General features: G+C 56.9%; 1 protein-coding gene across 1 annotated transcript in view; it reads left to right on the top strand.

Moving 5' to 3' along the window:
• The first annotated feature begins 5,150 nt into the window (after positions 1 to 5,150).
• SMAD6 (SMAD family member 6) overlaps positions 5,151 to 12,572 on the top strand; it is a 37,218-nt gene continuing 29,796 nt past the window's right edge. The window contains exons 1-3 of the mRNA XM_064722332.1: positions 5,151 to 6,380; positions 8,932 to 8,988; positions 10,618 to 10,695. Coding sequence (XP_064578402.1) covers positions 5,618 to 6,380; positions 8,932 to 8,988; positions 10,618 to 10,695 — 898 coding nt within the window. The 5' untranslated portion in view covers positions 5,151 to 5,617. The remainder of the gene's footprint in view (positions 6,381 to 8,931; positions 8,989 to 10,617; positions 10,696 to 12,572) is intronic.

A 12,572-nucleotide genomic window follows, 5' to 3' on the forward strand; every position in this document is an offset into this window, starting at 1 on the left:
CAGCTCCCATTAACCCATCACATGGATCCCTGCTGAAACGCAGCCTTTGGCCAAGCCCTCATGGATTTTGCCTTTTTTTTCTCCCTCCTGATGGTGAGGAATTTTGGAGGATATTTAGTTTCAGTCCATCCCTAAGCAATTTGGCTGATTTGGTCCCAATGGATGATGGATGGATGGATGGATGGATGGATGGATGGATGGATGATGGATGGATGGATGGATGGATGGATGGATGGATGGATGGATGGATGGATGATGGATGGATGGATGGATGGATGGATGGATGGATGAGGGATGGATGGATGGATGGATGATGGATGGATGGATGGATGGATGGATGGATGGATGGATGGATGGATGATGGAGGGATGGATGGATGGACGGATGGATGGATGGATGATGGATGGATGGATGTGGGATGGATGGATGTGGGATGGGATGGATGGATGGATGGATGGATGGATGGATGGATGGATGATGGATGGATGATGGATAGGGGATGGATGGATGATGGATGAGGGATGGATGGATGGATGATGGATGGATGGATGGATGGATGGATGGATGATGGATGAGGGATGGATGGGTGGATGATGGATGGATGGATGGATGGATGGATGGATGGATGGATGGATGGATGGATGGATGTGGGATGGATGGATGGATGGATGGATGGATGGATGGATGATGGATGGATGGATGTGGGATGGATGGATGTGGGATGGATGGATGGATGGATGGATGGATGGATGGATGGATGGATGGATGGATGGATGGATGGATGATGGGTGTGGGATGGATGGATGGATGGATGGATGGATGGATGGATGGATGGATGAGGGGTGGATGGATGGATGGATGGATGGATGGATGATGGATGGATGGATGGATGGATGGATGGATGGATGGATGGATGGATGGAGAAACTTGGATCCCACTTGGAGGAAAGGTGCCACAGCAGAGCTGGCCCTGGGGCTGGGATGTCAGTGCACCCACCTGGGCATTCCCTGGCCTGACAGAGGCTCCTGCACTGATGTCCCCACACATCAGGACAGGGCTGAGGGTGATGCTCCAGAGCCAGGCTGGGAGAGCTGGGAATGCTCACCTGGAGAGGAGAAGGCTCCAGGGAAATCTTAGAGCCCCTTGCAGGGCCTGAAGGGGCTCCAGGAGAGCTGGAGAGGGACTGGGACAAGGGATGGAGGGACAGGACACAGGGAATGGCTCCCACTGCCAGAGGGCAGGGATGGATGGGAGATTGGGAATTGGGAATTGTTCCCTGTGAGGGTGGGCAGGCCCTGGCACAGGTGCCCAGAGCAGCTGGGGCTGCCCCTGGATCCCTGGCAGTGCCCAAGGCCAGGCTGGGCAGGGCTGGGAGCAGCCTGGGATTGCCATGGCAGGGATGACACTGGATGGGCTTTAATGTCCCTTCCAAACCAAACCATTGCAGGATTTTATGCCCCAGAAGAGTTGGGAAGGTGTGGTTACATCCCATGGGAAGGGTTTTGCCAAGGCTGCAGCTCCTCCAGGATGGGGGCACAGCCTGAGGTGCTGAGGTGAGATCACATCTCTGCACAGAGGGTTTCAAGATGCCAAGGAGCTCTGGGAGTGTGGAGTCCAGCAGCTGGGAAATTCTCCATGGAGGAAAAATTTTCAAACATAATTTTTTTTTATACTTTGGATTTATCAAAATGTCTCGTTCTGATTTTAGCTTTTTCCATTTTGAAGAGGGGCCAAGGTCCTATCACAGTGTGCTACCACGCAGGGTATAACATTTGCAAGAGCAAAATGAAAAGTCAGTTTGAACTGGAAAATCATGGCAATGTCATGAAAACAAAGGAAATGGGACATTCTGATGTTGTCAAAACCTTTTTTCTCTGGTTCCTTTCAAAATCAGCTTCCAGCAAAACCAGCAGGATTTTATGAGGCATTTTAGTTTTTGGCAGAGCCCCTGGCTCTGGCACAGCAGGTTTGTGGTGCTTTCTCTGCTCGGGCTCAGACACTCTGAGCCCCCATTCCTGGGGGAAAAGGGGGTGCAATGTGTCCCCCAGCCCTCCCCATCCCTTGGGGGGCCCCATCCGCCCCCCATTTTCAAGGCATTAAAATAACCTGCAAGTAGAGCTCCTACAACATCATTTAAGTGTCAATTCTTCATTTTGTGTTTTAACCCCTGCATTCTTCTTTTTGATCAGGAATGTATCGAATACTGAGGGTTTTTTTAAAGCAGAAATTGCTGATATTAATTTTCCTTACTGAACACCTGGGCTGCCACAGTCGGGGTTTGGGCTCTGCTGATGCTTTTGAGGGTGCTGGCAATGGCAGGGCTGGTCCCTGTCCCCCTTTTTCCCCCATCCCAGCTGCAGTTTGGCTTTGGGAAGAGGTTGGTGCCCTCCTGGCCACCCACGGTCCTCTTGGACCCAGGAGGATTTGGCTTTGTGTCATACCTGGGAGATCCATGTCAGATAACACTGGCAGGCTTTCAAAAGCTTCTCTCCAGCTTCCCTGCCAAGACCTATAGGATGTGTTCCAGAGCATCTCCCAGGAATGTTTGTTATTATGACAGGCAAAAAAAAAAAGAAAAGTGGTTTAAAAAAAAAGCCAGTGAAAGAGGACATTGCTGTTAATCACCAGCAATCCTTTAATAAGCACCATTACTATAAATTGTACGTGCATTGTGGGGGCACAATCGAGGGCTCTGTTGAGGCTGCCCACGTTGGGGCAGGAGCAGGAACAATGTGAACAATGTGCTGTTGTTGCTGCAGGGGCTGGGATGGATGGCATTCCGGGTGCAGTGGGGCTGCTCCTGCATACCTGGGCCCGTGGAGATGCTGGGCTGCTCCAGAGCCCATGAAAGCCCCATTGTTCTTGCTGCCATATTGCACACTCCGTGATTACAGAGCCTTGGATGAGTCCTGCTTGCAATAATAACCTATTCTTGGCTCTAGCACTGCTATATTTAACATTTATATATATTTAAATGCTGGTAATTGCACATTTGGGACATATTGTAATTTGGGTGACAGCTTGGAAGGACAGTGGTGGGAAGAAAAGCATCAGCTGCGTTTAGGGAGGAGAATCCTGGGGTCACACAGGGCAGGGTGATCCATGGGGATTTCAAACAAGGGTTGGAACCTCTCTGGAGCAGCCTCAGGATGGGCAGGGATCCCACCAGGGTTGGAGATCCATCCCTGGAGGTGTCCAAGGCCAGGCTGGAGCAGCCTGGAACAGTGGAAGGTGTCCTGCCATGGTAAGGGGTGAAGCCAAATGGGCTTTAAAGTCCCTTCCAACCCAAACCATGATTCCATGAGATCCAGGCAATGCCAGTTTCTACCTCCATGACTAAAGATGATTTTTTTTGTTTGTTTTTTTTACCTCTTTTGTGCCTTTTCACTGTAAAAAAAAGGCATTTCCCTCCCACAGTGGGGTGTTGGGTGACTTCAGCCCAAACCATGGTTCAGGTGTGAAATGTGGCTGCAGCATCAGGGGCAGCAAGTCCCCCACAGGTTTTGTGGGATTCTTTATATCCTTAACCAGGCAAGCTGCACATTTCCTAAACCCCACCCCAAAATGGCAGGGGAAAATGAGCTTTGCCCCTGGTCCCAGAGGTCAGAAGGGGGCAGAAGTGACCCCAAAATCAAAATACCTATTTACATTCTGTGTTTATGTTGGGGCAAACATTGGTGGCACACACCTGTGGATTTTACCTGGAGTATTTGATGCTGCACTGATTAGGTTTGCTGTAAAAAAAAAAAGGTAGTCTTCATCCAGTAGATAAAAATTGTGTTCTTGGGTGGATTAGGGCAGATTTGGGGAAATGTGGACAGAAATTTGGACAGAAGCCTTCAGGTATGGAAAAAGCCACCCAAAAGATTCCAAGAGAAAAACTACGAACATTCAGGTTGCCTAGGTTCTGTTGGTAGAAACAATTTCATTTATTTGGGTTTGGGTGTTTTTCCCTTAACTGATCAACTGCTGGGGGATTAATTGCCCAGATTAATTTTTGCTCATTAGCGAAGCCTTCAGGCTGGCCCCAAGCCTTTCCTGCAGCAGGTTCCCACCGATCCATGCAGGGTGGGGGAACTTCCCCGCATCCCTGGGATGGAGCGAGGATGGGCAAAGCCGTCCTGCTCCCAACCCGGGGCTCGCCTCCCGGTGCGTGCGGGAATGGCTGTTTTACAGGGATTTATTTATTCATTCTGTATTCGGGGAAGGGTTACTGGGATGGCTCCCATCCCCGGGGTGCCGCTCCCCACGGGCACTGTGCCGCCGTGGGGCGGGACACGCGGCCGCGGCTCCCCCCGCTCCCGGCGGCGCTGCTGGTGGCCCGGGCCGGTCCGCGTCCCCCCGTTCGTTCCCGTTCGTTCCCGGTTCGCTCCCAGCCCGCGGTGCCGCCGCGGTCCCGGGGCCGCCGTTCATTCACGGCCGCGCCGGGCTGGGAGCGGGGCGGGGCCCGCGCCGCGCGCCGGCCAATGGGAGGCGGTGCCACCGCGCGTCACGCGGCCGCGGGCCAATGGGAGCGCGCCGGGCCTGAACTTTTGCCACGGCGGACAAGTTGATACATCGCGGGGGTGTGTCCGGCGCGCGGCCCGCGGGGGGGCCGTTAACCCCCTCGCTGCCGTGACCCACTTTCACCGCGCCGCGCTCGTCCCCCCCCGCCCCGCGCCGCCGCTCCCCGCGGGGCGACCCCCCCCTCACCCCGGCCCGCGGCAGCGCGGGGCCGCGCGGGGCCGGCGGCGGGCGGGCGCGGGGCGGCGCGGGGCGCGGGGCGCTTTAAGCGGTCGGAAACCCGAGCCGGTGTTTGCGCAAGGGCCGGTGCCGCGCGGAGCCGCCGGAGTGTCTAGACTGGCACATGATGGGCGGCAGCCAATGGCGGCGCCGCTCGCGAGGGGCCCCGCGCGCGCGCCCCGGCCACACAAAAGCCGGCGAGGGGCGGGCGGGCGCGAGCGGGCGGCGGCGGCGGCCCCGGGAGCCGCGCACGGAGCGCGGGGACCCGCCGGACCGGGGCCGCGCCCTGCGATGCGGACAAGGGACGCGCTGACAACCGGCCTGCGCTGCGGGCTCTGCTGCTGCTGCTTCTTCGCCTTTCTGATTTAATTTTTTTTCCCTTCTTTTTTTTTTATAATTTTTTTACTTTTTTTTTTTTTAATACTATTTTTGGCTGAAGGGATCCGACGCCTCCGAGCGGCCCCCGGCGCCGGTTCCCCGCCGGGCGGCACCCCCGCGCCGGGCGCGCTTCCCCGCTCCTCCCCACCTTGTATGGTGGAGCGGCCGCGGGGCGCAGCCGAGCGCTGCCCCGGGCTCCCCCCGGCCCTCGCCCCCGCCGCTCCCCGCCCGGCCCCGCGTTGGCAGCCGATGTAGGGCACGGCGCGGCGCGCCCGAGCCCCAGCGCCGCCACGGGAGCGGCCCCCGCGGCGCCGTCTATGCCCGCGCCGCCCCGCCGCCCCCCCCATGGTGCGGCCCCGCCGCGGGCCGTCGGAGATCCGCTGGGCAGCAGCGCCGCGGGGAGTCCGGGCTGCTCCGGGGCTGCGATGAGATAGAGCCGGCGGCGGAGCGAGGAGCCCCGCGGAGGAGGGCGGGGGGCGGCGGAGAGCGACGCGACCCCCGGCCGCCCGCGGGTCGTATGTTCAGGTCCAAACGCTCAGGGCTGGTGCGGCGACTTTGGAGGAGCCGCGTCATTCCGGACAGGGACGGCGGAGATGGGAGCGCCAGGAGCGGCCACGACCTCGGAGCCACCGGCAGCTGCAAGATCGCGGAGAAAAGCCCCTCGGTGGAGCTCCGCGCGGTAGCGCGCAGCCTGCTGCTGCGGGAGCCGGAGGAGCGGCGCGGGGCGGCGGGCGAGGCGGCGGCGGCGCCGCGCGGGGACCCCATGGCGGAGCGGCGCGGGGCCCGGCTCCGCGCCCCCGGCTCCGCGCCGGAGAGCGACGGCCGGACCGTGACCTGCTGCCTCTTCTCGGAGCGGGAGCCGGGCGGCCCCCAACCTCCCCCCGCCGCCGCCCCCGGCCCCGACGGCGCGGCCGACGGCGGCTCCCCGGAGCGGCGGGGCCGGGAGGCGCGGGCGCGGCTGCTGCTGCTGGAGCAGGAGCTGAAGGCCGTCACCTACTCGCTGCTGAAGCGGCTGAAGGAGCGCTCGCTGGACAGCCTGCTGGAGGCGGTGGAGTCCCGCGGGGGGATGCCCGGCGGCTGCGTCCTGGTGGCCCGCACCGAGGTGCGTCTGGGGGGCCTGGCGGCGCCCCCGCACCTCCTCCTGGGCAAGCTGTTCCGCTGGCCCGACCTGCAGCACCCCGCCGAGCTGAAGCCCCTCTGCGAGTGCCAGAGCTTCGGCGTGGCCGACGGACCCACGGTCTGCTGCAACCCCTACCACTTCAGCCGCCTCTGTGGGCCAGGTGAGCAGCGGCGAGTTGGGTCCCCCCACCCCCGGTACAAACACGCACGGATTTGGGGGTTCGGGGTTTCTGACCCCTCGCTGGGTTTATCGGAGCCCTGGTGGGCAGCGCTGCCCCGGCCCCGCGGTGTTGCGGGGATGCCCGGGGGGACGCGCCCGCCCCGGGGTCCCCGCCGGGCATCCCCCCTCTCTGGGAACCAGCGCTTCCAGTTGTGCGTAAAAAGCCCTTTCCCTTTATTGGTTTTTTCCCCTTCCCGCGGAGTTTCCCCGCTCTCCGGGAGCCGGACGGGCGATAATCGGCGGCTCCATCCCGCTGGCGCCAGCCTGGCTCGCTCCTATCGGAGCCGGGCGGTCACCGCCGCCGGCTTAAAGCCGCAGGCGCATCGGGGGGGCCGCGGGGATGTCCCCGCCGCGGGGATCCCCGCACCCGCGGGGGCTCCTGCAAGTCTCGAGGATTTGTCTTTTTTTTTTTCTTTTTTTACCGTGGGCATAGATAAGCGTTTTCCAGGCGTGGGTTTGGGCTCGTTGAGGGTTTTTTGTTTTTTTCAGCAACGCTCGATCGTGTGTCCATGTCAGCAGGGAATGGTTAGATGGAGCAGAGACATGTTGGAGTTTGAGGTGCAGAAATGGAAATAATATTTAATAGGCTGTACAAAAACTGTAATGAGACTGGACTGCTGGATTCCCACTGCCAGAGGGCAGGGTTAGATGGGATATTGGGAAGGAATTGTTCCCTGGCAGGGTGGGCAGGCCCTGGCACAGGATGCCCAGAGAAGCTGGGGCTGCCCCTGGATCCCTGGCAGTGTCCCAGGCCAGGTTGGATGGGGCTTGGAGCAGCCTGGCACAGTGGAAGATGTCCCTGCCATGGCAGGGGTGGAACGAGATGATTTTTTATGTCCTTTCCAACCCAAACCATCCTATGATTCTGTGCTGACTGTCCCTTTTTTTGGCAAGAGCTTTGATTTTATTATTTCTGTTGCAATCTGGGCTCCTGCCTCGCTTTGCATCACTTCTTTCAAAGAAACTTCTCTTCTGGGCGTGCTTCTCCCGAAGGTCGCTAGAGGCTGGAGGCAGCTCTTTTGCTCCCGCTGGAGCTGAGCTGCGTTTTTAGGAACGGGGCATTTCTTGCAGAAACGGGAGAGGTTTCCCAGTGTCTGTCCTGCAGCCGGGGTGGTTTTCCCAGCGGTGAGCGGCTGCCAGCCCTGTGCTGGGAGTAGTAGAAAGCAGAGCTGTTATCGAGTGGCTCCTTATCACCTTGATAACGGGTGGCTGTGCCAGGACCCCACCCGCGCCGGCTGGGCGCTGGTAACCGGAGCCAGGAGAAGGCCTTGATGCCCTTTTTCCACAAGCGGCTCCCTGCAGGGATCATCCTGCTGCTGCTTCCCACCCATTGGGGTGTGAAAGTCCTGAGGGGCTTCCAACGAGTCCCTGGTGACAGCAGGATGGAGTGGCACCAACACAGCCGGGTCTGCCTGTTACCTCCACATGGGGACACCAGCACCTTTATTTTTCTGTATTTTGGGATTTATAAGCACCCTGCGAGAAGAGCACCCTGCTCCCTTGGGGGGAATGGGGAAGCTTTTGTGAGAAGCAGTGGATGACCCCAGAGCCGTCTCACGGGGGATGCTGAGGTGCTTTTTGGGGAGCACCACTCCGGGTGGGTGCTGAGGGCACTGCCGCGTTTCCCTGCTCTGGGGTCGCTTTGGTGCCACTCAGGGACTTCACAGAGCGATTTCTCACTGGAGCCGGTGCCTGCTCAATGCTGGTACAGCCCAGCTGGCTGCACGCTCAGTTTTGGCAAGTTACAGTTCAAGAAACATCACTGCCATACTATGGAAGGGGGAAAGAAACCCCTGTAATCAGGGCTTGGACCCTTCCAAGAACAGTGAGAGTGGTTGAATGACCTGGTCTAGCAAAGCACCTCTGAGGGCTTGCTGGGCTTGGAGCACATGGCTGCTCAGTGCTGCTGCATAAAGCCGAGCTCAGGAGCTTTGTGGGATGGATTCAGGGTGAGGGTGTCATGGTGGCCTCTGCTCCTGAGCCACTCTAGTGCCAAGGCCTTTTGGGATGGACTGAGGTTATGGGGTGGCTTGGTGGCCAACCAGCCGGCTCTGGTGCCAGCCCTGTGTGCCAGGAGGAGCCTCCTCACCACCCAATCCTTCTTTCCAGTGCTTGGGAAGTGTTTGGGGAGCTCTTGTCGAGCCCTGTGTGTTGGAGTCACCCATGGAAGGTTGTCTCCCAGTGCAGATGATGGAAGTGGGGTTCTTGGAGAGCAATTTGATGTTTTGTGTGACTCAATCTGTCAGTGTCCAGACACAGATATGGGGCAGAGGGGTGCAGCACTTTCAGTAGCAAAGCCCACTTTGAAAGTTCAAGGTGGGACTCCCATTGTTCAAAAATTAGGGAAACCTTGGTCTCCAGTTGCTTCCAAGTGTTTTGTTTTCCACTGGGTGTTTATAACCTTGGAAGAGTTCCTCCTACCCCAAAAGAGAAAGCGAGAGGGTTTGTTGATAAACCGAGCACAGCACTAACCTGAAGTTTTGTTTTTCCAGAGTCTCCACCACCTCCCTACTCTCGGCTGTCTCCTAATGATGAGCAAAAGCCACTGGGTACGTGTTTTGTGTTTTGTGTCTTTTGATCTCGGGGAACTCTTTCATGGTGCAGCCCCGGTGCTGGTTCTGAGACAGCCCTGCCTGGCACGCCAGGCAAAAGCCAACAAGTCGGGGTTTTATGGCTGCTCATTATTTCTGAGCAAGCATCAGCTGACAAGTTTTAAGAAGTAAATGGATGCCAGTTTATCCTACCAAATTACCGTGCAGACACATGCATATTTTCCAAAATAATATGAAGCTCTATTTTTAATGAAGGCGTAATGAAAGGTTACCAGACGTCATGTTTTGTCTGCGTGTGTAATCTGCGGGAGTGGGAGCTCCTGGTGCCATTTCCATAAAGGCCTGGCTGGGCTGCTCCATGCAGGAACCAGCTATTACCCTTCCTCTGCTCCTAACAAAGAGATGGAAACCCTTTGAAACTCGGCCCTGTGTCTTTTCTGAGCGGGGTGTCGCTTCTCCTGGGGAATTATGGAAGGTTTTCCAGGCAGAGTTGGTGAGAGCAGCTTTGGGGTGGCCAGGCTGGGTGCTGGGTTGGCAGCCCTGGATCCTGGTCCTGTGTGCTGCATGCTGGCCTGGAGATGTTTTGAGCTGCCATTGCTGCATCCTCACCATCCTCTCCAGCCCTGCTTCTTCATTATGCAATTAATTGGGAAGCAAAGACCTGGGAGCATGGGAGGGAAGGGAGGAATCCCACATCCCTCTTGGATTTCTTGCTGGGATCAGTGCAGCTGAGACCTTGGTCAGTGATTTCTTGGGGTTAATGCCCGGGGGAGCTGCTTTTGCTGCCATGGGGCAGGGACGGGGAGGAGACAGATGGGGTTTGGCAGGGCTAGGAGGGGACAGCCCCGGGGGAAGGCACTGCTGCCCCTGCCCTGCCAGCCTGGGAGCAGCTCAGCCGTGTGTGCACCCCGTGCCCGGCGCCTCCATCGCCACAGGGCTGTGACCTGAGCTGCCTGCAAGGCCAACTTGGCTGCTGGTGGCTTTTTTTCTTTTTTCTGTTAGGTGTGGAGGCAAAAAAAAAGGAGTTGTCCCTCCCTGCACTCCCCCTTCCAAGTTAATTCCTTTTAGAAACTGCTTGTGCTGCAGGGAGAGATGATAGTGAGCGACACGTGACTTTATTAAAACAACAGCCAGGGGTTGAAATTTGCTTCACTGGCTTGTTTGATTGGAAAAATAATAGTTAATCTGTGAGCAAACATTTGAGCACTTAATTAGAGGGGTGTAAGCAAGAGAGAATAACAAAGACTCTTAACTTGTTAAAACAAAGTTTCCTTCGCTTCAGCAAAGAGGAAGGAAGGAAGCAAGAATAAACAGCTTCAAGAATTTTAATGGTGATAATTAAGTATAGTAACTCTGACTTGTTTAGAGGCTTAATGTAACTTTATCCAGTAAGCACCAAGTTCCTACTTGTTTGATCAACCTAACTGGAGTTATTTTTGTGGTCGAGGCAATTCAAACTTTGCATTTGCGTGGTGGAGCTCCAAAGTTAATGGCTGCTCTCTGGCTCTGTGCAGAGTTTCTCTCCTGGGGAGGAGCTGGGAAGCCCAGCAGCCCCGGGTGCTCACGTAGCACTGGCAAACGCAGCAGGGCTAAAAGTGCTTTTCTTTCTTTGGTTTTCTCCCCCAGATCTATCAGATTCCACGTTGTCTTACACTGAAACAGAGGCTACAAACTCTCCCAACGTCACGCCCGGAGATTTCTCAGGTTGGTTGGCAGCTCTTGGTGCTTTCACCCCTCCATGGGGGCTGGTGGTGGGGCAGGAGGGGATGGGGGTCCTGGTCCTGCTCTGGGTTTGTGCTCTGGGTGTGCAGAGAAGGACAAAGAGCTTGAGTTGTTTTTCAAAGACATCCATGCTGTGCGCGTTGTGATAAGATGCTGTTTGTGGGGCGAGCAGGGATGTTTGGAGGTGGCCACAGGGCCACTCGTGTCCTGTGTGGAAGCCACCAGGATGGGTCCCGGGCTGTGGGGCTGGGTTGTGGGCCCTCCCCATTTCCATGGCAGGGCTGGGCTGTGGGCCCTCCCCATTTCCATGGCTGGGCTGTGGGCCCTCCCCATTTCCATGGCAGGGCTGGGCTGTGGGCCCTCCCCATTTCCATGGCTGGGCTGTGGGGCTGGGCCGTGGGCCCTCCCCATTTCCATGGCAGGGCTGTGGGGCAGGGCCGTGGGCCCTCCCCATTTCCATGGCAGGCATTGGGGCCCCTGCAGAGCTGCTGCTGTGGGGAGGTTCTGGTTCTCTGGTTCCTGCCGGGACCGTCGGGCTGGTGTTACCTGTTGGGCCCTGGCCCCAGGCTGCACTCCCTGCTTTCATGAGCAGGCTCCCAGCTACGGAGCCATTGAAGATCCCGAACAAAGCTTGGCTTAATTAGGTCCTGGTTTTTGCTCTGCCCCACCCTGCAACCTTTCATTCACTTAATGGGGCTCTGCAAGGCCTGGGGTGGTTTTCCCTGACAGCAGGGAGAGCTGGGGCTGTCCTTGGCTCAGCACATCTCTGTCCCTGCTGGGGGCTCGCTGTGTGACAGGAGAGGCCTGCCTGTAGGACCAGGCTGAATTCCTTTGCCTGGTTCATGGTCTGAGAGCTGAGATGAAGGCAGACTAACATGGATTTTGGTGGAGCCCCTTCTGCCTCTTCAGCAGCTGGGGTGGGGCTGGGGCACCTCGGGGGCTCCTGGCTGGATATCTGAGCACATGGATGGGATGTGCTGCTCCTTGGGGATGCTGTGGGTCAGGGAGGTGCTGCAGGGGACCTTTGGGGTCCTGGTCTCTTGGCTGTGGCATTTCTCTTCATTTTCTTTCCTTGCAAGAGTTCATGGTCAGTGTGGTGAGAAGTTTGGTGAGGCTTGGGCATTCCTGGAGATGTTCAGGCTGATCTCAGCTCCAAAGGGAGTTCAGACAGCACAGGGTCTGTGTCATGGCACAGTGGCTCATTTCCCTCTGGGGATTTTCCCTTCCCCTTGTCCTTTCAGGCGTCCCTGTGCTTGGGCCCACATTGCTGTGCTGCCAAGTGTCCAGAGCAGGGGAACAGTTGATAGCAGGACTGGGATCATTGAGCCTTGTGCTCTAATAAATGTGTGTTTGCAGTTCCTAACAAACATTCCTAGGGCTGGATGCACATCCCTAAAGCTCCCCGCGCCTGTGGCTTTTGTTGTAACTTGATAATTGGCATTAATTACAGCAGCCAGGTTGGAAAAGTGGGGTTCCTGAAGATGTAATGGTTTAGCTTCCCTCGTGGCTCAGTCTTTATGGGACATCTGGTGGCTTTGCTGGAGAGAAGAGAGATTTTAACTTTTCCTTGAACAATATAATGATAACATGTGACCGAGATTGTGCTGAAACCAGATCCCTCCTCTCCCCCTGTGCTGTTTCCAATGGTGTAACTTTTAATAAGAGTCTGGGGCTGGGTGATTTATTTTTCCCCAGTGCTCAGGATTGCTGAAAGAGGATAAGAGCCCTGCCGAAGTTAACCCATACATGTCATCACGGGGAAGTACAAGGGAAAAACCCACTTAGGCTGCAGTCTACCTGCCTCATTTCAGTTTGTTTTTTCTCCATTTCAACTCATTTAATAGCTCTGCTTGAAGTGT

The sequence above is a fragment of the Zonotrichia leucophrys genome, chromosome 10 (genome assembly GCF_028769735.1).
Source record: "Zonotrichia leucophrys gambelii isolate GWCS_2022_RI chromosome 10, RI_Zleu_2.0, whole genome shotgun sequence".
NCBI classification, from domain to species: Eukaryota; Metazoa; Chordata; class Aves; order Passeriformes; family Passerellidae; genus Zonotrichia; species Zonotrichia leucophrys.